The following is a 26,872-nucleotide window of genomic DNA, read 5'->3' as shown; positions in this document are numbered from 1 at the left end:
TTAAGTCAGATGTCATTGGACTCAAGAATATGTATAAATAAACACTAAATAAACTTTATTCTTGTACCCAGCCTTTCTGCTGCAGCAATCAAGGCAGCTTACATGACTAATATATTGGAATAATACATACCCTCAATAAATAAATTGACCCTCTCCCTCTTTAAAACAGGATTAAATACACTAACATTTTAAAATTACACCTGTTAAAATGACAGCAGTTTTCTAGTAGAGGCAGAGGTTACATAAAGTAGGGAGAGTGCAGAAATTAGATTGAACTGTTCTGAGAATTGGACCCAAAGGAAGGAGGCTCAGGTCTAGGAAAGCACATGCTGCCAACTCCTGTCTTCCAACTTCACTCAAAGGATCTCCTTAGATATATATTGATAGATATTGGTGATACAGAGATTCTGAGAGAGAGAGATTCTGAGATATAAATATAGATATAAATATTCTAAGAGAGATATTCAAAGATGGATAGATATATTCTGAGATGCATATGAATATTGTTGGGTTGGTTTGCCTTTTATTTTGAGGAGATGAGGTTCAGGGTCTGTGTCTTCTGCTCCTCTTCACAGTCTTCCTTCCATGAAAGTAACTGGGGCATAGAAACCCTTCAAAGAGGGCTTCCCTCTCATCCCCAAAAGAAAAGGCAAGAGAACAACAACCGATACAGAAGGAAGGCCCTGCGGAAGGAGAGAAGCAGGAGACGGAGGGAGACATGGCTGTTGGGTGCCTCCAAGCCCTTTCCGGCAGATGGTGGCCCCATCATGGGGCTTCCTCTGCAAAAGCTGTACAGAAGGGGCTGCCATTGCCCTCCTTTGAGGCTGAGAGAGTGTGACTTCCTCCGCAAGAGCTGTCCAGAAGGGGCTGCCATTGCCCTCCTTTGAGGCTGAGAGAGTGTGACTTCTTCCGCAAGAGCTGTCCAGAAGGGGCTGCCATTGCCCTCCTTTGAGGCTGAGAGAGTGTGACTTCCTCCGCAAGAGCTGTCCAGAAGGGGCTGCCATTGCCCTCCTTTGAGGCTGAGAGAGTGTGACTTCCTCCGCAAGAGCTGTTCAGAAGGGGCTGCCATTGCCTTCCTTTGAGGCTGAGAGAATGTGACTTCCTCCGCAAGAACTGTCCAGAAGGGGCTGCCATTGCCCTCCTTTGAGGCTGAGAGAGTGTGACTTGCCCAAGGCCTCCTAGTCAGTCGAGGGAGGATTGGAGCCCTGGTCTCCAGAGTCTTCTTGGTCTGACACTCGGACCCTAAACCACACAGGACTAAACTGGCAGCATCTTCTGACAGTGAAATCTGTCACTCTCAGTTCCTTCAAACCAGATCTGTTTTCTCCGTTCTCTCCATACTATTCAGGTGGGAGCTGGGAAAAGGTCCTCTTTTGAGCCAAAGCTCCCATGATCCCACAGCACTACATGAGGATGCTGGCCGAGGGATTCTGGGACTTGTAGTCCAAACGCTAACTTTTTCAGAGCACCAGAAACCTCTTATCACTTCCATGTGATATTTCCTGGCACCTCTGTGAATCAAGGCAGGAACAAGAACACATTGGACACCTATCAATTAAAAGAGGATATAAAGCCAAGACATAACAAAACAATCCACGCAGACTTCCCCTTTCGTAATTTAAAAATCATCTGGATAGATTTATCAGAAGAAAGTGGACTTTAGTGTTGCTTGAAACTCAGAGAGTGTAGGTGGATATCTTCTCTAGTAAGTCACTCCACAATCGAGCAGCAGCCAATGTACATCTCTGGCTATTTCTATTTAAGCAGGATTTTTGCTTCTGGAAATAAGTAGATATGTTTTGAAAAAATCTTAAGATCTATTATATATTCCACCTTTGCTATTTTCATTTAAAGTATTGTAAACTACTCCCAGCTTCCCAAATATTCTGGGCTATGCTTAAGAAAGGGGGGGGGGGCAATGCATCATAGTGGTTTGAGTGTTGGACTAGCGCTCTGGAAGACCAGGGTTCAAATTCCCATTCCCTTCAGCCATGGAAGCCCACTAGGTGACCTTAGTCAAGTCACACTCTCTCAGCCTCAGAGGAAGGCAAGGGCGAACCCCCTCAGAACAAAACTTGCCAAATCCTAAGGAAACCCGATTATAGGTCTGCCTTAAGGTCTCCCTAAATCGGAAGTGGTTTGAAGGCATACCAAAACAACAGCAAACTCGCCAAAACACAACCATCACCAATAGAGAATATCATTGTATGTTTACAGCACAATGTGCTTTATACTGAGTCAGACCATTGGTCCATCTAGCTCTCAGTATTGTTAACTAACTGGAGGCAGCACTTTGAGGATTCAGGGGTCTTTCAAAACCTACTTAGAAATCCTTGTTTATTTATGCTATTTATTATAATTGGTGCTCTGGGAATGTTTATACCTGGATTCCTCCATTGCAGTGCTCTGTCTACTGCACCCTCTTGCCTCTCAGTACAAGCTGAGGGTCAGTGCAAAGTACTAACTGTTTGTAACCCACCCTTAGGCTGAATGAAACACTTGGCTGAGGCACCAGATGTTGGCAGACAGCAGAGGCACTTTCTCTTTGATGGAGGATGCAGTCATGTCAACTGCAGTTTATCCAAGGATGAGAGGTGTTACCCAAAGAAAGGGGGGTACAGACAAAGGTCCCTACCAACTATCAGCATCACTTAAAATGTTGAGGGAATTCTCCTAAGCTTGGAAGAGGCTGGGTACCTTTAGGATCATTGACATCTGTGTATATCAGAACTAACTGAGGAGGACTCCATGTCTGGGTGAAAAAAGAAGATTTTATTAAGAACTATGCAAGAGTGTAATCAAACACGATAATAATTTAAACTTAAATAGCATTCAGAGCTAAACAAAATGGCAAAATGGAGACTGGAGAGCAGAGTTGGAGAGGTGCAGAGGGGTGATAATTCCTTGTCCCAAGAGGAGACCATGGAAATTGGAAGTGATTCAGACTGGGGTCTGAGGGTGAGACAGTGAGAGGGAGCCAGGTTTTGGGACCAAGATTTATATCTGAGATCCTACCCTCAAGGGGTGTGCTATCTTGCAAGGTAACAAAGACCCAGGAGTGGACATTGGGATTCTGGGCAAAAGCAGTGGTTGGATGAGGACAGCCCCAGGCTGGATGGAGAGGGCTGTTGGCTGGAAGAGGGCAGAGGGCAGGTGGACCGAGTTGGCTTCTCCTTTGTCTTGTGGTGCAAGAGGAAAGGGCAAAGGGCCTGGGCTGAGGAAGGAGTTAGAGCCCCTATTGAGCTTGGATTGCAGCATTACCTGGGTCACAACCATGTCCTCAGTCTCCGCTCCTTTCTCATGGGAAATACCTGGGATTCCAAAGGTCATCTTGGGACCCCTTAAGAGCATGTTGGCCCCAGATTTGAAAATATGGAGATCCCAAATACATTGCAAGGTGTACTGACATGGGGTGCCACCTTGTCCTTTACTTCAGATAACAAAATGTGTAAGCAATGTAGATTCAAAAGCAACACATTGCTGCTGACAGATGTGCTAAAAGGGGGCAAGAAAAAGGAAAGGCAATAGGGAGAGAGCAAGTTCAAGGATGCTGCGTTGAGAATCTGAGTGATGTGAATTTAGTTGTAAAACATCTCCTTCTCTCAAGAGCGTTTACATGACGTCTTTTTTCCCATGCTTCTTTTGGGAAGAGCCATGCAGAGGAGCTTTGGGGAGAAGATACTCAGTTCTGAGGTCCAGCGCCAGCACTTCAGGCAGTTTGTCTTCCAGGAGGAGGCTTTGGAGCCCCGAAAGGTTTGCAGCCAGCTGCACAATCTCTGCTATCAGTGGCTGAAGCCAGAGAGACACACCAAGGCTGAGATGATGGACCTGGTGATCCTGGAGCAGTTCCTGGCTGTCCTTCCACCAGAAATAAAGTGCTGGGTTCGAGAGTGTGGAGCGGAGACAACCTCCCAAGCAGTGGCCTTGGCAGAGGGCTTCCTCCTGAGCCAGGCAGAGGAGGAGAAGCAGGGAGAGGAGCAGGTGAGGTCATTTGGAGGGGATATTATTATTATTATTATTACCGAAGGATTTTTTTGTAGATTTTGGATGTTATTGTACCTGGAAGACACGGTTTGTAGCCAGATTCCTAAGTGGGTTTGGTTACAGGAAACCTGTGACTCCCATTATAAACAGGTTTGATGGTTATTCATCAAATAAAGCTCCAGACCCAGTTCATTGTGCTGGTTATGTCCTGTAAAGCTCTGTCTGGAGGAGGAGGAGGAGCAGGTGAAGACATTTCATCTGGTCATTTTGCTGGGCCATCACTATTTCTTTGGAAGGGAGTTTGAAAATTCTTGAACCAACTGAGGCTTAATCTAAACAAAAAAATACAGTATACAAAGCAATCTTGTAGTACCTTTGGACTAACTTTTAAAGAAGTTGTAAGATAAATGGACTAGAAGATCCTTTTGCAAACTGATATTTCAGACTTACACAGCTATGTCTCTGAACAAAAAGAAGCTGCTGGTTACTGGGAACCCGTGACTCCCCTTTTAAGCAGCTTTGGTGGTTATTGATTCAGTTCCAGGCACAATTTGTCCAGCTAGTTATGTCCTGTATTGCTCCGCCTGGCTTCCTTTCAGTCTTTTCGAAGGAGCATCTTCTCCCACATGAGTGTATCCTTATGGTCCTGTCTTGTGGGAACGTGGGATGGAGCCTTCTCAGTGGCTGCCCTTGGGGTCTAGAACTCCCTTCCTGGGGAGGTTATACTAAAACTAGTTTTAGTTATATGTGTTTCTATTGTTTTAATATTTCCTATTAGCCTCTTATGTTTTAATAGTTTCACTTCTGAAGCTTGTTTTTAAACTATAATTTGTGTATGCATTTATTTTTCTGTCTTTTTGCTGTTGTTCTACTTGTCCTTTTTATATTATTAAGTTTTTATTATTTTAAAAACACAGCACACAAACAAAAAGTAATCACACACATCTAACACATATTGTGACAAACTTATCTACTATAAATAAATAAATGGGGGAAAAACCAACATAAAATGACTTCCTGTCTCTTATTTTGAATATTTTGCATTAAGCTTATATTTAGTTCAGACCTTCCAGATTGTAAATCTTTAAAATTCATTATAAGTGCCTATTTCCTTTCAATAGATTGAACCATATTTGTATCTAAATTGTTCTTCTAAACTATTCATGTTACCATTTTATTATTACATACATTATAATACATGCTTTCCCTTTTTCCCATTTCCTTGACATACTGTCCTATTATAGATGTTACTATTTTATTTGTTCCTCTTTATGTTATTTTCCATTTTTAGTTTTATATAATACACAAACTATTAACATTGTATCCTTATCTCTGAAGATACCTCTCTAGTGGTTTCCATTCCTCTATAAATCTTTTATTACTCTGATCTCTGAGCAGATATGTGAGTTTGTCTGCAGACATCATGTCATAGACTTTTTCTTTCCATTAATTCAAAGTTGGGCTTTCTTTACTTTTCCACTTTCTCGTGAAAGTCATTCTGGCTGCTACAATCATGTAAAAGAGGATTTTCCTATATTTGCTTTCTATATCCTTGTTTTCTATTATATTCAACAGATATAGAGTCAGTTCCATTTTTATCTTAATCGTTAATATTTTTCCTATTTCTGTGTTGATCATTTTCCAAAATCTCCTGGCTCTCTCACATTCCCACCACATGTGGAAAAAAGTGCCGTAATTTGATGAACAGTGCCAACAATCCTTATTTGAATTTTTGTACATTTTTGACAGTTTTTGAGGTGAGAGATACCATCTAAATTGCATTTTGTAATAATATTCTTTTATATCATAACTTAGAGTGTATTTCTTTCTTGTTTTCCAGTTCTTTTCCCACTGATCCAGCATTATTGGTTTATTCACATCCTGCGCCCATTTTATCATATATTGTTTTATTGTCTCTTCTTCCATCGTCAATTTTAGTATTAGACTGTAAAGTTTAGAGATTAAGTGGTCTGCATTTTGCCTTATCAATTTGCTGAATTCTGTATCCTCTTGTTCAATCTGTTGGAGTTTTGTGTCTATTTTATATCTTTCGAGTATTTGCCGATATAGGTACCAGTTGCAATTGTAGCCTTGTTCCATTACCTCTTCCATACACTTTATTCTTGATACTCCTTTGTTCTTCATTAATAAATCTTCATATGTTATCCATCCGTTCACTTTTATTCTTTCTCTCCTAAAAAAGGCCTCGTTGGTTGATGTCCACTTTGGTATATCTCCCACTAAGAGATTTCTATATTTTTGCCAAATTTGTAACAAGGGTTTTCTTAAATAATGATTTTGGAATTCTTTGTTTATTTTGACTTTATCATATATCACATAAGCATGCCAACCATATACGTTGTCAAATCCCTCTAACTGTAATAATTTATCGTCTTTTAGCTGTATCCAATCCTTGATTGCTGCTAAACTGCACGCATGGTAATAAAGTTTAAAGTTGGGTATCGACAATCGTCCATTTTCTTTTTTGTCCTGTAAAATTTTTAACCAAACTCTTGCTTTTTTCTTGTTCCAAATAAAGGCATTGATTTCTTTTTCCCAGATCTTAAATGGTTTGTTGTTTATGATTATTGGTAATGATTGGAGTAAAAATAACAGTTTGGGGGTGACATTCATCTTGATTGTTGATATTCTCCCAAGCCAAGATAAATTTAATTTATTCCACTTTTCCAAATCCCTTTTTAATCTCTTGCCATGTTTTTTCATAATTGTTTTTATACAGATCTGAATTCTTATTTGTAATTACAATGCCCAGGTACCTCACTTTCTCTTCAGTCTTATACCCAGAGATTTGGGTCAATTTTTGCTTTTTCTGCTTGTCCAAGTTAAGTGTAATCATTTTAGTTTTCTCCTGGTTGATTTTTAACCCTGCATATCTTCCATATTCTTTAATCTTCTCACTTAATTTTTCTATACATTCTGTTGGGTCGGATAGCATTACCACCATATCATCCACATAGCATTTTACTTTATACTCCCAGTCTCTCATTTTGATACCTGTAATTAATTTGTCTTCTCTGATTTTATTGTTTAGAAATTCCATTGCTGTTATAAATAATAGCGGGGAAAGTGGACATCCTTGTCTTGTCCCTTTTTGAATTTGGATTTCATTTGTGGTTTCATTGTTGATCAGTATCTTTGCTTTATGCTCTTTATATATCGCCCGAATCCAGTTTATGAAGTTTGCACCTGTATTCATTTTTTCCAATATTCCAAATATAAAATCCCAATTCAAATTGTCGAATGCTTTCTCTGTGTTGAGAAATATCAAGGCCGGGTGTCTATGGGGTATTTTCGTAGGATATTCAATTACATCCAATACATATCTTATATTTTCTTTCATTTGTTGATTTGGGAGAAAGCCGCATTGGTCCACATTAATCCATTCATTCAAATTTTTTAAAAATCTTTCTGCTAATATAGAGGTGAAGATTTTGTAGTCCACATTTAGAAGGGTGACCAGTCTATAATTTTTTGGTTTTTCCAATTCTTTATCTTCTTTTGGTATTAAAGTTATAAAAGCCAAATTCCATGAATCAGGTGTTTTCGAGTTTAGTACATTATTCATAACACATTGGAGTGGTTTGGCAATGATATGCCATAATTTTTTGTAACAGATAGATGTGAGTCTGTCAGGTCCCGGAGCTTTCCCTGTTTTGAGTTTATTAATTGCTGTGCAGATTTCGTCCACTGTCACTTGTTGATTCAGTTTCTTTTGTTGTTCTTCTTCTATCTTTTGAATTTTCCCGGAGTTTAAGTACATCTGCAACTCTTCTTTATCTACATAATCTTTGTTATACAAATTCGTATAATAGTTTTGAAACACCTTTTTTATTTGTGTTTGATTTGTAGTTATTCTTGAATCTTCTTCTATTTTCCATATAGTTTTTTTCTCTTTGGTCTTTCTTAATTTCCATGCCAACCATCTGTTTGGTTTATTTGCTAATTCAAACTACTTCTGTCTTGTGTATTTTATTTTTCTTTCCATCTCCTCCATCATAAACAATATAAGCTACTTTTGCAGTAATTTTATCTCTTCTTTCAGATTTTTTTTATTTAAATCTTTTCTTAACTGGATCTCTCTCCATCTTATTTCTTTTAGGATTTCTACTGTCTTTCTCCTTTGTTTCTTTTTACGTTCAGCACTTTTCATCATAAAGAATCCTCTCATTACTGCTTTGGATGTGTCCCAAACTATGAGTCTCAACTTCATTATCCAGATTTTCCTCAAAGAAGAGTTGTAGATGTTTCTGGGCTTGCACAAAAATCTCCTCATTTTTCAACAAATTTTCATCTAATCTCCAGTTAAATTCTTTTGCTCCGAATGTCACATTCATCATAATTGGATTGTGATCCGACAGAATTTTGGGAAGGATGTCCACTTTGTCCACTCTGGGTACCATTGATGATGAAACCATGAACAAATCTATCTGAGACCATGATTTATGAGGTTCTGAGTAATATGTAAAGTCCTTTGTCGAGCCATTTTTTTAACTCTCCAAATATCCATTAATGCCATCATTTCTGTCATTTCAAAAAAAGATTTGGGAAATTTGCCTTGATTTTTTTTATATCTTTAGCCGATTTTCTGTCAATTTTTGGATCAATTACGTCATTCCAATCGCCCATGATTATTGTGTTCTCATAGTCGTATTGTGTTATTAGATTTGTTATTTCTTTATAAATTTTCTCCTTATTATTTGTTGGGGCATAAAGACCTACAACCAGTGTTTTCCCCATTTGCCATTCCAACTTGATCCCTATATCCCGTCCTTGTAGATCGTTGAAGATTTCTTTTGCATTCATTTTTGATTTAAGTAGATTACAACTCCTCTTTTCCTTTTGTCTCCAGCTGATACAAATTCTTCACCCAAATTTGAATTTTTCAAGTATTTTATTTCCGATTTTTTCATGTGTGCAAGCAGATGATATCCCATTTCTTTTTGCCTAAAAAATGATAAATACATTTTCTTTTTTGTGGACTGTTGAGCCCCTGTATATTCCAAGATATAAATTTCACAGAATTAGTCATCTTGTAGTTGCATTAATGTTGAAAGTTGTAATTCTTCTCCTGAGTTTCTCAATAGATCATCATTTGGTCAAGATCAGGGTTTTTATCTACTGGAGGTTGTTTTTCTGAAATTAACAATCCTGTGTCCTCTTCTTGACTTTGTTCTTGGTCTTTGAGAAGATCATCCAGAAATTCTCTCACTTGTTTCAGATTATTGATTTTCACTCTCTTTTGTCTGTATTTGAACAAGACTCCTTCTGGGGATTCCCACCTGTATCTGATATCCATTTCTTGTAATTTCTTAGTTAGAAAGGCATAATCTTTCCTCCTTTGTAAAACCGGTTCGGGAATGTCTTTCAACAGTTGGACTTCGACATTATTCACCATTAGACACAATTCGAAGTGTTGTTGAAGAACTAAATCTTCCATATTTGTCCTGACAAAGTAAATAACTATGTCTCGCAGTAGTTTCTTTTGTTTAGATACCCATGAGTTTACGTGAAAAGCTTTATCAGTCTCCAGCTCCATTATTTCTTTAGGTCTCTTTATAAAATCAGCCAAGATTTCTGTAATATATTCTGTTGTTTTTTTCATTTTCACATTCTGGAAGCCCTCTAATCTTTAAACATCTTTCTCTCATTTTCTGGTCCCAGTTTGCTTGTTGGTCTTGTAGTTCTTTTCTCTTCTCTGTTTCCTCTTTCAATTTTTCTTCCAATTCTTGGTCTTTTTTTCCCAATACTTTCACTTTTGTCTTAACTTGTCTCACATGTGTAGTTATCGATTTAATTGATTGCTTGATTTCATTAAGATCTGATCTAATCTCCAATTTGATTTCACCTTTCATTTTCTCCATGTCCTGTTTCAGTTCTTCTTTGTCCCTTCTCATGTCTTGTCTTATCTGTCGCATCTCCTCCAGTAACGCAGAGCTAATATCCTGTGGTTTCGGGGGGTCAGAGGGTCTTCTTTGTATTTGAGTCTGTTGCTGTTGCAACTTGGCAGTTAGTCTTGTTTGGACAGACATTTTACACTTATATATGCACAAATAATGTTACAGAATCAAAATTTCAATGAACAAGATCTATAAATGACAGACCTCCCCCAATATAATAGGTATTATCAGGTAACTTATCAAAACAAGTCAAGTAACCCCCCCCCCCCAATATTTGACTAACATCTTTAGCTTACTGTACAACAATTCCAAATTGTTTAGATATTACAGGTATAGATAAACAAGGGGAAGAAAGAAAGGAAAGAAAAAAAAGCAAATCTGTATTATATACCTCCTTCCACCAAGGGGCAGTATATCCTAATTTATATTCAGTTGGGATTTGAGATATATCCCCTTTTTAATCAGTTAGATACCTTCTTCCACCAGATGGCAGCACATCCTTTTTTACCTTCACCTATAACTTAAAGTAGATCCTTTTAAAATCAGTCCCTTATTTGCTTAATTTGTTATTGTCTACTTTTTTACCTCTGTCTTGCGATTACAGTTAAATGGTTCTGTTAGGCCCTTTCTGCTTTATATTTCCTCCCTAAAAATATCAGTTACAATTTTCCTGATAAAGATATTTACTTATCACTCACACAAAAAGAGAAAGAAAAAATGTTTTGAGACACAATTGGGGGTTACCACAATTTTCTCTCTTGTATTCACCAGTTGATCTTCTGGGCTTTGTTCTGATCTCCTCTTTCACTGTCCTCTCCCCCAAAGGTCTTCCACCTTCTCTAGCACAATTTCCCAAATTCATCCCTCTGACCACGATTCCAAAATCCACTTTCCGCGCTCTCACTTAGATCCCCTCTCTAGTCTCCGCCACTGTCCTCTAGATACCGCTCGCTAGTCTCCTCCAATTCTCTGGTTTTATCCTCCAAACTTAGTCCCTCAAGTCACTTCTCCAGTCTCCGCTTGCGACGCACTTGCTCCCAAAGCTCTTCCAATTTCTCCGATTCTGTCCTCCAAACTTAGTCCCTCTAGTCTCTGTTCAGATCTCCTCACTCAGCACACTCACTCCCAGGACTCCTCTGACTTCTCTGACTCCGTCCTCCAAACTTGGTCCCTCTAGTCTCCATTTCGATCTCCTTACTCAGCACACTCGCTCCCAAGCCTCTTCCAACTTTGCCGGCCCCGTCCTCCAAACTTGGTCCCTCTGGTCTCCTTTCCAGTCTCCACACTCTGTCCTCCAAACTTCGTCCCTCTGGAAACTCGCACTCAGGTCTCCTCCAACTTCTCCAGCCCCGTCTTCCAAACTTGATCCCTCTGGTCTCCTTTCCGATCTCCGATCTCTGTCCTCCAAACTTAGTCCCTCTGGAAACTCTCCTTTTCCGATCCTATTTCCCAACTCCGACCCTTGTCCAGCTTTTAATCTATTAATTTAGATCTCACTTAGTCCCTTTTTTTTTTAGATTTTTTTCCATCCTCCACTTTCTTCCTTCCTTTTCAATCTCTATTCTCAATTCTTTTGACTTTATTGAAAAGAATGTCTCTCCTTGAGTTCCCAGTCCAAAAATAGTAACATAGTTAAAGTCCTCAATAGCCAAGAAACGATACTAAATGAAAGGTCAGTTGCAACAAAATAAGAGGTTTCAAGATTGATGTAGATTGAAGATCCCTAAATAGTTGGCAGTGTCTGTGAGCCACGGATGGCGGCTTGAGTGTGGACGCGCATAGTTCCATGATCCCCTCGCTTCTTACCGGACTCCCTCTTTGATGTTACTCTGGAAATGTCCCGAAGCGGTATCTGGACCTTAATGGAACACTGTCCGAGTCTCCTCTCCCAAGGAAGCAGTCTGGGCTACTTTGGTGATTTCAAAGCAGCCCCTTTCCACACCAAGCGAGTGAACCTCTTTCAGCACGATTGAGAATTCGCTCCAACTGGCACCATGCCTAACCGGAAGTCATGTTGTTCTACTTGTTCTATTTGCTGTAAATCACCATGAGTCCGAGTCATGGGGGGGGGGGGGGGAGAGAAGAGATACAAATGAAAAAATTAATCATAATGAGAATGTAAATCCAGCTACCATTTCCCAGGTTTTGTTTTTCTTCTTCCTTTCTTTTCCTAATACTGTCAATATGGTTTTGCACCAGACTGTAAAAATGTCTCAGGTGTGGTTTAGGTTCACAAAGTGTAAGCTAATTGCCCTCAACAATCTGGGTACTCGTTTTAGCAACCTACTCGGAAGGATGCAAGCCTGAGTCGAGCTTGAGCCCTTTTGCTAGTATTGAACTCGCAACCTTATGGTTTGTGAGCGAGTGGCTGCAGTGCAGGCATTTAACCACTGCGCCACCATGACAGGAAGATGATGAAACACTAGCAGAATCCTAGACTGTGTTTGTGTATATGAGGAAGAATGTTCCAGCGCACCATGTGGAGTTGAGCTGAATGGATGTCATAGCCTTACTGAACTACAGATCCCAAAATGCAGCAGCAGGCAGGCAGACACAGCATTTAAAGCTCCCTAGCCCCGTTTTGAGAGTGTAAAGCGAAAAGCTCCTAAGATTAAATGCCTCTTCGGAAGAACCTCAGCAGTCATGAGTGAAACTATTCAGGAGCTGGAGTTTGTGTCTCCAGCTCCTTCCAGACTCTGCAGTGGCCTTTGTGTTCCTGGCTGGCAGTCTTCTGCGTATGGACTCAGTTTTTCCCCAGCACTAACAAATTCTTTTCCCTTCTCCCTCACTCCACATTTCTGATTTTGCTGCAGGACTTGTTTGTGAAAGAGATGGCTGAGAAGAAGAAGTGTCCTTTTGAATCCAATCAAAGGCAGTGGCTGAAGTGGATCATGCAGGACAGAGAAGAAATGTCCTCCTCAATGAGTAAGGGCTAAGAGAATAGTTTCTACTTTGACTCCCTGTAATGACTGGGCCCTCCAGTCATTTGAGGATTCCTTCCAAACCACAAAGGGTTAATCTGGGGGGAGGTACATGCTAATGGGAGCTGACATCACATGCTAATGAGCAGCTACATCATAGCTGACGTAAGACCCAACTGGCCAATCAGAGAGTAGGACTGCGAGATTCAAAAACATTCCATGAGAAGCCTTTAAAAAGCCCTGGGCGTCATGTGGTCCTTTGTCTCTTCCCTTCCTCATCTTGGGGGGGGGGGGGGGGAGAACTCTATGCTTTCTTTGTTCCCCATCGGTGTGTTTTGTTTGGGAACCAGCTGTGAGTCTGCGGCGTGCAGACTCAGGGATGTAGGTAGAGCTGGCAATGAGGAGCCGCTCCTTGCACCTGAAACTCAACAAGGACTGCAAATCCCATCACTGTGTGAGTAGCTAGGAGATATGTTAGCTAGTGCGTTTAGGTTTTGTTATGTTTATCTAATAGCTTACCTGAAATGAACACTTTGTAACTATGCTTTCTGTACCTGCAAGGCAAGGAAGCTTTGCATGAGGGATATCTTCTTACTCTAGTCTGTTTCTTTAAAATAAACATCTTTCTTTAAAAGTTTCTGCTGTCTTTGCTCCTGTACATGTGCCTTAGCTTGGTTGCTGATTGCTTAAGTTAGCAAGGAAAGGAAACTAGAAGAATCCCTAGCAAGTCCCAGTGTGTGCTAAGGGAGTCATTGGAGATTCACTGGGTGGTGGCAGCGTGACTAGAGGAGACTCAAGGGGTCTCTTTCAGCTCAACAGGGAGCGGGAATGGAGACCTAAGAGACCCTAGAAGGGAAAGTTTAAGGGATCCCCTGGGGGTCAAAGAGCCAAGCACAGGGTGGCTGGGTGGCTGCTTGGACCCCTGGGATCATCACACTCCCTCTTCTCAAATATGTCTAAAATATCCGGACTCTATCTATTGCAGCACTTGGACTATTTTATATAGCGTAACTAGCACTTTGAAATTACAGGCATACCTCAAATTAACCAAGCCTCTGACAGTGAAGTATATTTTACAAGGACTTTTGATAACTCACCAGCCTTCCTGTTCCTCCTCATCCTCTTTGTAGCTAGCTTTTAAAAGCAAAATTGAAAGATGGTGAAGGAGGATAGGAGAAGCACAGATTTCAGTATCCAGTTACAGTGTCTTGCCTATAGAAAACAATGCAATAAAGCCTGGTGTGGGAAATGGTGTGTGCTGCATTTGCGCATGTAGGAGAGAGAAGAGTTAGAAATACTCTTTCCTTTTTTATTCTTCCTCCCAGGAGGTGGAATAAGGACTGGGTCTAAGTGTACAAGGACATTTCTTCACCCTGATGGACTCGGAACATCTTCTGGGAAGCTAGATCAGGTAAGGAACAGGATCTCAAGTGAGCCAACAAAGGGCTGGGCTGGGTCCCTATCTCCCTTTGAAAACTCCCTGGTCCCCACAGAATCTTGTTGCTTCCATCACAAGTTGCCACTGTAAGGAGCCTTTGGATGGCATCCTGTAAGCATTTCAATGCCCTTGAACAACCTGAAAGAATTAATTTTCTCTTTCTGCAGGTGACCCTTGAGGAGGTGGCTGTGGATTTCACTGAGGAGGAGTGGGCCCTGCTGGATTCAGGCCAAAAGGCCCTTCATCGGGAAGTGATGGAGGAGATTCTGGGGCCCCTGTCCTCTCTGAGTAAGGCTCCCTCTTTCTTGGGATTGTGCAGTTTAGAAGTGCTGAAAAGTAACCCTGAGGATTCTTCTTCAATCTTGATAGATTACAGCAGGCTGAGTGGTTTTCTTTCAGCTTTGCTTATGTCTCTGACTTTTCTTCCCAGAAAGCCCTTTAGTAGCAGAACCTGATCAAGGTCCCAGTGAAACCCAACTGGGCTCCTGAGCTTGGACCACTGGGAGGAGTATTAGGGGCTTCACTAGCTGGATCCCCCACCGCAAGGGCCAGGTTTGCCTCCTCCAATTGCTGCTGTGGCCCCATCCAACCACCATTAAAAATGAAATGAAAGATTAGATTGTTAAGGGCAAGTGAGAAAGCAGAAGTAGAAATCAGTCACATCTTGCTTCCTTGCTCCCACTTAGTCCTGTTCCTCCCACTGAATCCTCTAAAAATGAATACAGAGGGAGAGCCTTCCAGGGAGGGGAGGGCCAGATCTGGAGGAAGTACCTGCCATTACTTTTCCAGACTTTCTTGCCAAAAGATGGAGAAAGCAGGGATGTAGCCAAGGGGGGGGGGGGTTCTTGGGGTCCAGACCCCCCCCTTCCATTAAAAAAATGGTGTGTGCTGCTGTGCCGCTGCACCCAAGCCCCATTATAATGGTGACACCTAGTCTGGACCCCCCCCCTTCCTAAAATCCTAGCTACGTCCCTGGAGAAAGCCAAGCCCTGGTGTGGACGCAGTGGCTAGTTAGCGTATAGTGACCTCTAGGTGAACCTACCATAGGGTTTCTCATCAAGATTTGTTCAAAGGCAGTTTGTCATTGCCTTTCTCTGAGGCTGAGAGGGTGTGACCTTCCCAAGCCCACTCAGTTCATTTGTACTCTGGTCTCCAGTGATCTTAGTCCAACATTCAAACTACTACATGCTGCTTCTCCCTTGGCCCCTTTAGACAGCAAGGGATCTCATGCTTGCAGTAGATGAACACATTTTGGGACTGACCAAACTAAACTGAACAAGATAATGAAGGTAGAGTTGGACCTCCTGATCCACAGATTCTTTATCCCTTCCCTGATTTACTCACTTGGCCCCTGTTAGTAAGAACCCCATATAGAATATACTAGCTTCCCATTGTTCTGGTTTTTATATTTTTATCGTTTTTATCATTGTATTGTTTATTTGGAATTTTAGGTTATTGTGTTGGAGGGAGGGATAATGGGTTTATTTTGTAATTTATTATTATTATTATTGTATTTTAACAGTCAATCTTTATTCATATTATAAGCCGCCTCAATCCATCCGGAGAGGCAGGATAAAAATAATTAATAACTATCATCGTCGTCATCATCATCATCATCATCATCATCCTTGGATTCAACTGTCCATGTAAAAGTGCCAGAAATTAAGTCCACAGATAGATGTTCTAAAGTTCTTTCTTCAAATGAATACATCAGTCTGTATTTCAGCATTACCTGATGGATGTAAAAGCTGGGAACTGATCCCCAGTCTCCAGGGAGGCAAGACCACTTGCTGCACAATACTGATTCTGCATTAATGCCACCAAGCACAATCTGTTCCATTTGTGAGAAGTTCCTCTCCTTTCCTGGCACATTTTACTCAAGATCAGAAACAATCCAGACGTTGCTTGCCCAGAGGCTTACAATGAAAAAGGGACAGCAGAATTAAATCCTTTGTCTTGGACAGAAATGAGGTACAGTGCAGCCGGGTCATACGCGGCTTCCAGCATACGCTGGAAACTGTGCCGGAAACGAGCCTCGTTAGTTCTAATGGGACTTGAGCTTATGCTTTTTTCCCCGTACACGAGGGTGGTGGTCCAGAACGGATTTGGATAATTCAGAAAATGGTTTACTAAATAAATAAACAACTCAGATAGTTTTGTCAAATATACAAGGCCCTGTAATTTCCAATGTTAGTTGTGTTCACCCAGCCCTAGAAGCCATTGAGGAAATACTGGCTAGTCTCAGTGATGCACATCCATCTTTGGAAAGGGACATTAGAACAGGAAAACCAAGATAATTGTGTTTAAGTGGGAGATGAACTAAAATTACTAGTTCCTAGTTCTCTTCCAACTCTGCAACTCTTTTTTTTAATTCTATGATTCTATGATGCCAAAATCCTTAGAGTTGTCTGCTTTCAATGAAAGAGAACTTAACTCTTAGGAGAACTAATTTAGAGGTTCTGGAGTCCCATCTCCAGCTATGCGGTTTTACGATATATATTTTATTCTAAACAGTACTTTCTCTCCCTGCCAGGCAGCGATGGGCATCGGAAAGAGTGTAAAGAGAAGCCATGGCAAGCATTGATGCAAAGAGACCTGTGCAAACAGGTAAAAGAGAAGGAAAGAAAAACCGACACAGAAAATGAGTGGAGAACCACAATCCAAGGAACAATACAGAAACAAAAGAAAAGAAGTAAATATCTTTGCCTTGCACATGACAGAAGGTTCAGTTGTAAAGCAACTTTTACTCTTTGCAGAAGAATTCAGACAAAAGGGAAATCAATCAAAGATGGTGAGTGTGTTAAACATGTTAACAGAAGAATGAGACCGTTCAAATGCTTGGAGTGTGGAAAATGTTTCACTCAGAAGACAACCCTCAACTATCATCAAGTAACTCACACAGGAGAGAAACCCTTTAAATGCCTGGAATGTGGAAAAGGCTTCACTTGGAAGACAAGCCTCACTCGTCACAAAGTAATTCACAAAGGAGAGAAACCTTTTAAATGCCTGGAGTGTGGAAAAGGTTTCACTCGGAAGGAACAACTCTCTTTTCACCAAGTAATTCACACAGGAGAGAAACCCTTTAAATGCCAGGAGTGTGGAAAAGGTTTCATTCAGAAGAGAGACCTCACTCGTCACCAAGCAACTCACACAGGAGAGAAACCCTTTAAATGCCTGGAGTGTGGAAAAGGTTTCACTCGGAAGGAACACCTCTCTTGTCACCAAGTAATTCACACAGGAGAGAAACCCTTTAAATGCCAGGAGTGTGGAAAAGGTTTCATTCAGAAGAGAGACCTCACTCGTCACCAAGCAACTCACACAGGAGAGAAACCCTTTAAATGCCTGGAGTGTGGAAAAGGTTTTGCTCAGAAGGAACACCTCTCTTGTCACCAAGTAATTCACACAGGAGAGAAACCCTTTAAATGCCTGAAGTGTGGAAAAGGTTTTGCTCAGAAGACACACCTCCCTTATCACCAAGCAACTCACACAGGAGAGAAACCCTTTAAATGCCTGGAGTGTGGAAAAGGTTTTGCTCGGAAGGAACGCCTCTCTTGTCACCAAGTAATTCACACAGGAGAGAAACCCTTTAAATGCCTGGAGTGTGGAAAAGGTTTTGCTCGGAAGGAACACCTCTCTTGTCACCAAGTAATTCACACAGGAGAGAAACCCTTTAAATGCCTGAAGTGTGGAAAAGGTTTTGCTCAGAAGACACACCTCTCTTATCACCAAGTAACTCACACAGGAGAGAAACCCTTTAAATGCCTGGAGTGTGGAAAAGGTTTTGCTCGGAAGGAACGCCTCTCTTGTCACCAAGTAATTCACACAGGAGAGAAACCCTTTAAATGCCTGGAGTGTGGAAAAGGTTTTGCTCGGAAGGAACACCTCTCTTGTCACCAAGTAATTCACACAGGAGAGAAACCCTTTAAATGCCTGGAGTGTGGAAACGGTTTTGCTCAGAAGACACACCTCTCTTATCACCAAGCAACTCACACAGGAGAGAAACCCTTTAAATGCCTGGAGTGTGGAAAAGGTTTCACTCAGAAGACACACCTCTCTTATCACTAAGCAACTCACACAGGAGAGAAATTCTTTAAATGCTTGGAGTGTGGAAAAAGTTATATTAGGAAGGCACAGCTCACCTATCATAAAAAAAACTCTCACAGGAGAGAAACCTTTTAAATGCCGGTAAACAGCCTTGCCTGCAACATGCTTGCCACATGATCACAGAGTAGCTTCTGACAATGCTGGCTCTTTGACTTAGTAACGGACATGAGGACCGCTACTTATAGTCAAACATGACTTGACAACTTTATCAATGGAGAATACCTTTACCTTTATGTGGAAAAAGTTTCACTCAGAAGACAAAATTCCATCATCAAAAAAACTCACACAGGAGAGAAACCATTACATTGCCTGAAATGTGGGCAAGTGTATATTCAGAAGGCATTCCACACTTGTTATAAAAGAAATTGCACAAGAGAAAAGCCGATTAAATGCTTTGAGTATGAAGAAGGTTTCATACAAAACGATCTACCAATTTACAGGGCAGAAGTAATGAAAAATATTTGACTGTTTAAAATGTTCATGCTGTCCAGAAGGTTGAAAATGTTTTGTTTTTATTTCATGCGTGCATATTGTTAGTTTAAATAAAATGTTTGATGTACCATGTTGAACTCCTCCTCTCTTTTTTGGTGGTGAAAGAACCTATCCCCATTATTTCCATGTTACTGCTATCATTGGTACTAAACCTCTTTTAATGAAGCCTAAGCATATCCCTCTCACCTCTGAGCTGAATCTATTTTACCTTATATCCCCCTTTCTCGCAAAATTGGGACTGAAAGCTGTTTACAGTATAAAAGCACAATACAGTTTTAATGTCCAGCCCGACTTCTAGACACAGAGAGCCTTAGTCCTGCCTCTTGAAGTGCAAAGATATGAAACTGAACACCAAGGTTAGGGATGTCTATGATATTCCCCATCACCTTGTATGAATGCAAGAGTTGGACAATGGAGAAAATCCATAGAAAATAAATTCATTTGAGATGTGGTGCTGGAAAAGAGTGCTAAGGGTACCATGAATGGCCAAAAAGACAAACAAATGTCTTAGAACAGATCAAGCCTGAACTCTCCCTGAAAGCAAAGACGATTAAATTGAGGTTGTCATCCTTCAGACACATGAGAAGACAAGATTCACTTTTAAAAACCAATAATGCTAGGAAAGGTGGAGGGTAGTAGAATCATAGAATCATAGTTGGAAGGGACCGCACGGGTCATCCAGTCCAACCCCCTGCCATGCAGGAAATCCAAATCAAAGCATCCCCGACAGATGGCCATCTAGCCTCTGCTCAAAGACCTCCAAGGAAAGAGACTCCACTACACTCCGAGGGAGTGTGTTCCACTGTCGAACAGCCCTTACTGTCAGGAAGTTCTTCCTAATGTTGAGGTGGAATCTCTTTTCCTGTAGCTTGTATCCATTGTTCCGGGTCCTGTTCTCTGGAGCAGCAGAAAACAAGCTTGTTCCCTCCTCAATATGACATTCTTTCAAATATTTAAACAGGGCTATCATATCACCTCTTAACCTTCTCTTCTCCCGGCTAAACATCCCCAGCTCCCTGAGTCGTTCCTCATAGGGCATGGTTTCCAGACCCTTCACCATTTTAGTTGCCCTCCTTTGGACATGCTCCAGCTTCTCAACATCCTTTTTAAATTGTGGTGCCCAGAACTGGACACAATATTCCAGGTGGGGCCTGACCAAAGCAGAATAGAGTGGCACTATTACTTCTCTTGATCTTCAACTACACTATACTTTTATTGATGCAGCCTAAAATTGCATTGGCCTTTTTAGCTGCCGCATTGCACTGTTCACTCATGTTCAACTTGTGGTCTACTTTCCCAGTAGAAAGAGAGGAAGACCATATACCAGATGGTTAGACTCTCAAGGAAACCCCAGCCCTGAGCCTGAAGGACCTGAGCAGAGCAGTTGAGAACAGAGGTCTTGGAGGTGTGTCATCCATGCGGTCGCCATGAGTCAAAGACAACTGAAAAGCAGATGACAAGAAAAACAACAACATCCAAGGTGCTGGTCTTGTTTTGAAGATAGGCTACATCATGACTGATAGCTCCTTTAAAGTCCAGACTAAAAGCCAGAGCAAATTCACTGCTCAACTCACATTGAAGGCCCCATTCCCTGCACTGGGCATAGCAGTGCCTCAGAAACAATAGGGGCTTCAGATGCACAATGCACTTCTAGTAGAGCCTGCCTGATTCCCTTCCAGCTGCATGATTAACAAAACCCACCAAACGTCGGCATACTGCAACCTTAGTGAATTAGAAATATATTGAGAACAGATTCTGCCTTGCACACAGAGGCCTAGTCTCATTAATTCTAACATAAGGGGAGGATTCCTTTCTTAATTTAAAGCAGTTCTTTCATTTGCATTCCAGAAAAGGGCAAATGTAAGTTTTCTGAATGATGATCTTCTTTGGCACATTTGTCTACCTTTAAAAAAAGAAAGGCAATGTGTCTTGGTTTCATGTTTTTCTTTTAGTCAACTAAATGATGTCCCTGGCTGAAAAATCTAGAAATGTTTGGTCTTGATGGATTGAGCTTGATTCCTTTTCTTTCCAAGTGAAATAGTATAAGCTGTCCTGAAAAAGGTCCAACAGTTTGCCTAATTGCACTAGGAACAGTTTTTGGGTGGAGCCCAGTGTTTTTTTCTCTCTCCACAACCCTCAGGACTAAGTATCTTGCTAGTGAGACATTGGCTGGCTGGGGCAGAGGTTAACTCTTCTCACCAATCCTTATGCAAACTGATCTTATTTTCTTGCAACAGCCACTTGGCCTTCTCTTTCTGAAACTGAGGAAGATGGATTAAAAACTCTTGTGTAACTTAGCAGACAAAGCAAACAGAATCAAGGAGGCTTGTTGCAAAAACACACCTTCAGAAGAACCTAAACCTCTGCATTTTTTTGGCAAAACAGATAGTAGGCTATGCCTTTGTTAGGAAGGGATAGGTGTGGAAATGAACAGTATAACAGATGCAAAGATGCCCACCATTCCATAACTTTCTCAGCACGATTTCACAACTTCTGCTGTTAGGATGCTTCCAGACAAGGACCAGACCCAGACCAAAACTTAGGAAAGTTTCTTTTTCTTTTCTTTTTTCTTTTTTACACTGTAGCTCCCAGAATTGTCAAGAAAGCTGAGGGACTCTAGAAGATGTGGTCCTAACAACATGCAGAGGAATCTTGTAGCGCCTTCAAAAATAACAAAGAGAAAGATATTTATAGCATAAGCTTTTGTAGACTGGGTCTGCTTCATCAGATCCAGAGTAACACAACTATGTCTTTGAGTAATCTTAACAAGTAACTTTTCCTAGGTGAAGTCGAAGGATTTCATGGCCAGCATCCATTGTTTTTTGTGGGTTTTTTGAGCTATGTGGCCATGTTCTAGAAGAGTTTCTTCCTGACGTTTTGCCAGCATCTGCCAACTTTTCCAGGCAAGCATTCTCTGAAGATGCCAGCCACAGATGCTGACGAAATGTCTGGAAGAAACTCTTCTAGAACATGGACACATAGCCTGAAAAAACCACAAAAAACTAACTTTTCCTAGCTCTAGAATTCAAAGCTATAGCCATGTTGGTCTGTAAAATAAGTAGAGGTATTGTAGCACCTTTGAGACTAACTGAAAGAAAGAACTTGGCAGCATTAGCTTTCATCTGGGCAAGTAGATTTAAGTCTTTGTACGTTCATGCTGCCAACTTCTTTCCTTCAATTAGTCTCAAATGTGCTACAAAATCTCTTTACATAATTTGTTTTATAATTTGTTTTATTTATATACCGCTATTCCAAAGATCATAGCGGTGAACAGCAAGTAAGCTAATTTGCCCCCAACAGTCTGGGTACTCATTTTAGCGACCTCGGAAGGATGCAAGCCTGAATCGAGCTTGGGCCCTTTTGCTGGTCTTGAACTCGCAACCTTGTGGTTTTGAGTGAATGGCTGCAGTACAGGCATTTAACCACTGCACCACCAGGGCTCCTAGCTCTAGTTTCAGTGAGATATACCCACTGATAATTTTCCTAGCTCTAGTTTCAGTGAGATATATCCACTGATAATTTTCCTAGCTCTAGTTTCAGTGAGATATATCCACTGATAATTTTCCTAGCTCTAGTTTCAGTGAGATATATCCACTGATGAAACTGGCTTTGTTAGCAGGATCAAAAGGGGGGGGGGGGGGGTGTCACTAATTCTGACTGCAACCTCCCTCATCCCAAAAAAGGCCTGGTAGTCCCAGCTTCTGCTAACTTTAGCTGTTTGAAAGCATTTAAAAGTGCAAGTAGATAAATAGGTACCACTTTGGTGGGAAGGTAACAACATTCTGTGCAGCCATGTTGATCTCAGTCATCTTTGACAATACTGGCTCTTTGGCTTAGTATCGGAGATGACCACCGCCCTCTACAGTTGGACAGGATTTGACAACCTTGTCAAAGGAGAATGCCTTTACCTTTACCACATCAGTGCAGTATTGGACTGAAGCGAACACTTTTATTCTTGTTTGCTTTGCCTGAAATGAGAAATGATAAAGGGGGCAGAGGGCCTAGACAACATCATTTCTAATTGTAACCTTTCTGTGTTTTTCCAATACTTTTTGTTACCACACACAAAGAAAACTTTAAGGGAGAAATGATGGAAGAGCTGGACAGTGTCTTTTGACTGGCTACACTAGGAGAACCTTCAAAGTGATGCAAACTAAGACCATAGGTGCACTGTGTTATCAAGTTTGGATTTTAATAAAATTTTGGAATAAGTGGACTTCACTATGACCCCAAACTGACCTCCTAGAGGAGCCGCCATTAACCTAAAAGCAAGGAAGACACATAGCCTGCAAGGGAGGGGGCAGGATCACTAGAAAATAGACTTGGAAAATCCCCACAGGAAGTTTGGGAGCTGCCAAACCAGAATGGCCACTGCCTCCAAAGATAAGACAGTAACCTTGGCCTCACACCTAATGGGCCGGTGATCATCTTAACGACCCAGCCATTGATCTGTTTGCCCACCCAACTGTGTCCAGACCTAGTCGCATTGTGTAACTTCTCCTCTCCTCGACTTAACAATATCCCATGTAAACAAGCCTTTGAGGGTTTGGGGACCCTCAGTGTGCTATTACCAGATTACAGAGTGGTCCACGCCAGTCTGAACTCTGATCTTAGCTCCCTCGGCCATCTTTCCCCAAGTTCCGGCGGCCATGAATCTCCATTCATCCAAACCTGCATCGGACTTGGCGAAGGGCGTTGTTAGGGGCCCCTCTCAGCAATCTGAGCTAATTAAAATTCCCATAATTGAGAGACTTCCTAACAACTGTGTTATCACATCATAATGTCAAGCAACCATGATGGGTATGATGATATTATATAATACTTTGAATAGCTGTTCTCTCCATTAGTAGAATATGATCCATTATTAGGATACACATTTTGTGCCTACTTACAAAGAATGAGCAATCCCACCCATCTCACCTACTTGGGAGAAGAAAAATAACCTTCAGATGTGCTATGGAAATTGTCCATTTCCCACTGAGTTCAGGTCCTTCTCGGTTAGGGTTGCCATAAGTCAGGACCTCCAAACCGGGACAAATGTAGGGCAAATGTAGGACAACCTTTTCAAATGTAGGGCACATTTTATAAAAATGGAGGACATGCGGAAAAAATTGATGCTTTTTAAAAATGTTAATATAAATGCATGTTTCTTAGGCATGATCAAAATGGAGGACATTTGGGCATTATTCCTAGTCAGATGGCAGAAATGGACTTCCTTTTCTGCCCAAACCACCCCCCTCCATTCCAAAACACACACAACAGCACATTTGGGCACTTCCCGTGGCTTTACTTAACATGGCCTCTTGCATAGTTCAGAGGCTTATTCCATAATCAAACCCCTTGAGTTTAACACTTAGCATGGTTTAACATGGCTATGCATATTGAACATGTCAAGGTGGTTTCACAAGAAGTGGATTTGCCGTTTCAGGTTTCTTGCACCAACTCTACTTCTCAGAAGTGTGTACTTAGTCAAGGGACTTTGATTTTTTTTCACTGCACATGAGTTTGTAAAAATCAGAGCAGCTAACATTGGCCATGCCTGAGAGGCTTGCTGATATCAATATCACCATCACCATCATCACCATCATCACCATCATTGTCACAACAAGGGAGACTTGTTAGCATTAAAAGCACAAAAAATACACCAAAACCACACTTTGGAAGGTGACACTCTCTCAACTTCAGAAGCTGACTCAAATCACATCATCACCACACTATCCTTGTCGAAGCAAGGGACAATTGTTAGCATTAAAAGCATCAAAAATACACAGAAAAGGCACTTTAAAATGCACTTTAAAAATACAGTTTAAAAAATACAGCTTAAAAATGCACTTTAAAAATACAGTTTAAAAAATACAGCTTTAAAATGCACTTTAAAAATACAGTTTAAAAAATACAGCTTAAAATGCACTTTAAAAATACAGTTTAAAAATACAGCTTAAAAATGCACTTTAAAAATATAGTTTAAAAATACAGCTTAAAATGTACTTTAAAAATACAGCTTAAAATACAGCTTAAAATGCACTTTAAAAATACAGTTTAAAAATACAGCTTAAAAATGCACTTTAAAAATACAGTTTAAAAAATACAGCATAAAATGCACTTTAAAAATACAGCTTAAAATGCACTTTAAAATACAGTTTAAAAATACACCTTAAAAATGCACTTTAAAAATACAGCTTTAAAATGCACTTTAAAATACAGTTTAAAAAATACAGCTTAAAATGCACTTTAAAAATACAGCTTAAAATGCACTTTAAAAATACAGTTTAAAAAACACATACAGTACTTCCTCCTTCTCCTTCTCTTCCTCTTCATCCTCCTCCTCCTCCTCCTCCCTGGCACCAAAAAAGGGCAAAGGAAATGGCCCTTTCCTTTCCCCTCTGGCTGCAGCCCAGCCCAACAGAGGAGGAACTCCTCCTCCTGAGTCTGGCTGGCCAATGGGGGCAGACTGGGGCTGGAACAGCCCTGCCCCCTGCCAGCCCTCACAGGCTGAGGCCTGGAGAACCCAGCCTCAGGAGGAGGAAGTCCTCCTCATTAGCCCTGCGTGCAGCTCTGCAAGGGCCAGCAAAGGCAACCTCATCCACCCGGGACAAGGAGGAAACCGTGCAGGGACACCCCCTAGTGGTCAAAACCCGGGATTGTCCCGCCCCCAGCCGGCTTATGGCAACCCTATTCTCAGTAATCATCTCCACTTCCTTAAAAGTATCAAATGTTTGGAGTAACTCTAAAAGATATAAATGTCTGTTCAAGCAGCAATATACAGAGATGGGGACCGTCTATCTTCCTTCAGCCAGGTGTTTAATAAATACATATTTTCCTGTTTCTTCCTTGGTTTGTTTTTCTCCTTTTGCTATTCTGACAGAGAAGCACCACTTTTAACAATGTCAGCTCATAAACCTTCAGAATTAAAGTGAGAACAAGAATTCTTCCCCTGAATTATATGGTACATTTGCTTTCCTGCCTATGTGCACAATCAGTATTGTCAGATATCCCCAAGGAGTGTTCCTTTCCTCATGAACAACTATAGTATAAGACTGGAACGGATCTGAAGCACTGCAAGGCAGAGATCCTGAAACAACTGTACTTAACAGTGATGGAACTTAAGAGGCCCTTCATTTTTATTTTTATTTTTAAAAAAAGACCTAAGATGAGGCTGTGTAATCCACTATTGTATCATCATTCAAATTTGATGAGCAAGGTATAGGAAGTTGAAAGGAAATTTGCTGTCAGTGCTATTATATCACATTTAGTTGGCATTTCCTAGACTCCTCTGGTTTTTAAGATTAGGCTTTTATTTTCAACCGATTCAAAATGGCTTTGCAGATCACTTGTACAATGAGCTGATGTATTCAGTGATTTCTGATGCTTAATTTCAAACTCCGTTGCTTTATTTGTTGCCCTCACTTTTGCTTCTAGCGTATCTCACAACTTGCCATATGTCTTTGGTGACAAAGGACCCTGACTCACTTACATGACTGGATTTTATTTTTTCCACCTATGAAGTTCATATGTGTTTCTGCTTGTTGAAGTCCACAGGTGAAGACTGGGAGATCAAATGTTAGACTGGTTTTCAGGGTCCAACTAAGCCAGAAAACTCCCTGCATGATCTTTGGCCTCTTGTTCTCTCAGCCTAAACTATCCTAGAGGAGAATTGTGAGGATAAGTTAGGAAGGAGGAAAGCTGTGTATGCCTCCTTGAATCATTGAAGGAAAGGTGGTAGGTAAATCAGTGTAACAAATAGATAAAATAATATCACTTATTTTGCCTTCACTCACTTATGAATTTGTTTTTCTGTTTCAAGATTTCACAAAGACTTACAAAGACAGCAAACAGCCCTGCTTGTCCTTCTCTCAACACTCTCCAAGTTCGTCTTCAAAACAGAGAAACAATTCAGCCATGTCACTGTAGCAGTATTTCTATAAATGCCTTAAGTGTTCCAAGGAAAGAGAGGTTTTCATCAAATGTGTTTATTTAGATCAGCTTTCTTTTAAGTTGCTGTCTCCTTATCTTAG

The 26,872-nt window shown here is 40.9% G+C and overlaps 1 protein-coding gene across 1 annotated transcript; it reads left to right on the top strand.

The window, feature by feature from the left end:
* The first annotated feature begins 1,987 nt into the window (after positions 1-1,987).
* On the top strand, positions 1,988-18,877 carry LOC149319962 (uncharacterized). Its single transcript, XM_089512673.1, has 5 exons — positions 1,988-3,981; positions 12,716-12,827; positions 14,149-14,234; positions 14,429-14,549; positions 16,795-18,877. The coding sequence occupies exons 1-5, from the start codon at positions 3,634-3,636 to the stop codon at positions 18,324-18,326; spliced, it is 2,199 nt and encodes a 732-aa protein (XP_089368799.1). The 5' UTR covers positions 1,988-3,633; the 3' UTR covers positions 18,327-18,877.
* Positions 18,878-26,872: the final 7,995 nt, after the last annotated feature.

The sequence above is a fragment of the Sceloporus occidentalis genome, unplaced genomic scaffold (assembly GCF_023333645.1).
Source record: "Sceloporus occidentalis isolate IW3139 unplaced genomic scaffold, rSceOcc1.0.p SCAF_2, whole genome shotgun sequence".
NCBI lineage: Eukaryota > Metazoa > Chordata > Lepidosauria > Squamata > Phrynosomatidae > Sceloporus > Sceloporus occidentalis.
The sequence above is the reverse complement of the archived record's forward strand: the minus strand, read 5'-3'. Positions and strand labels throughout refer to the sequence as shown.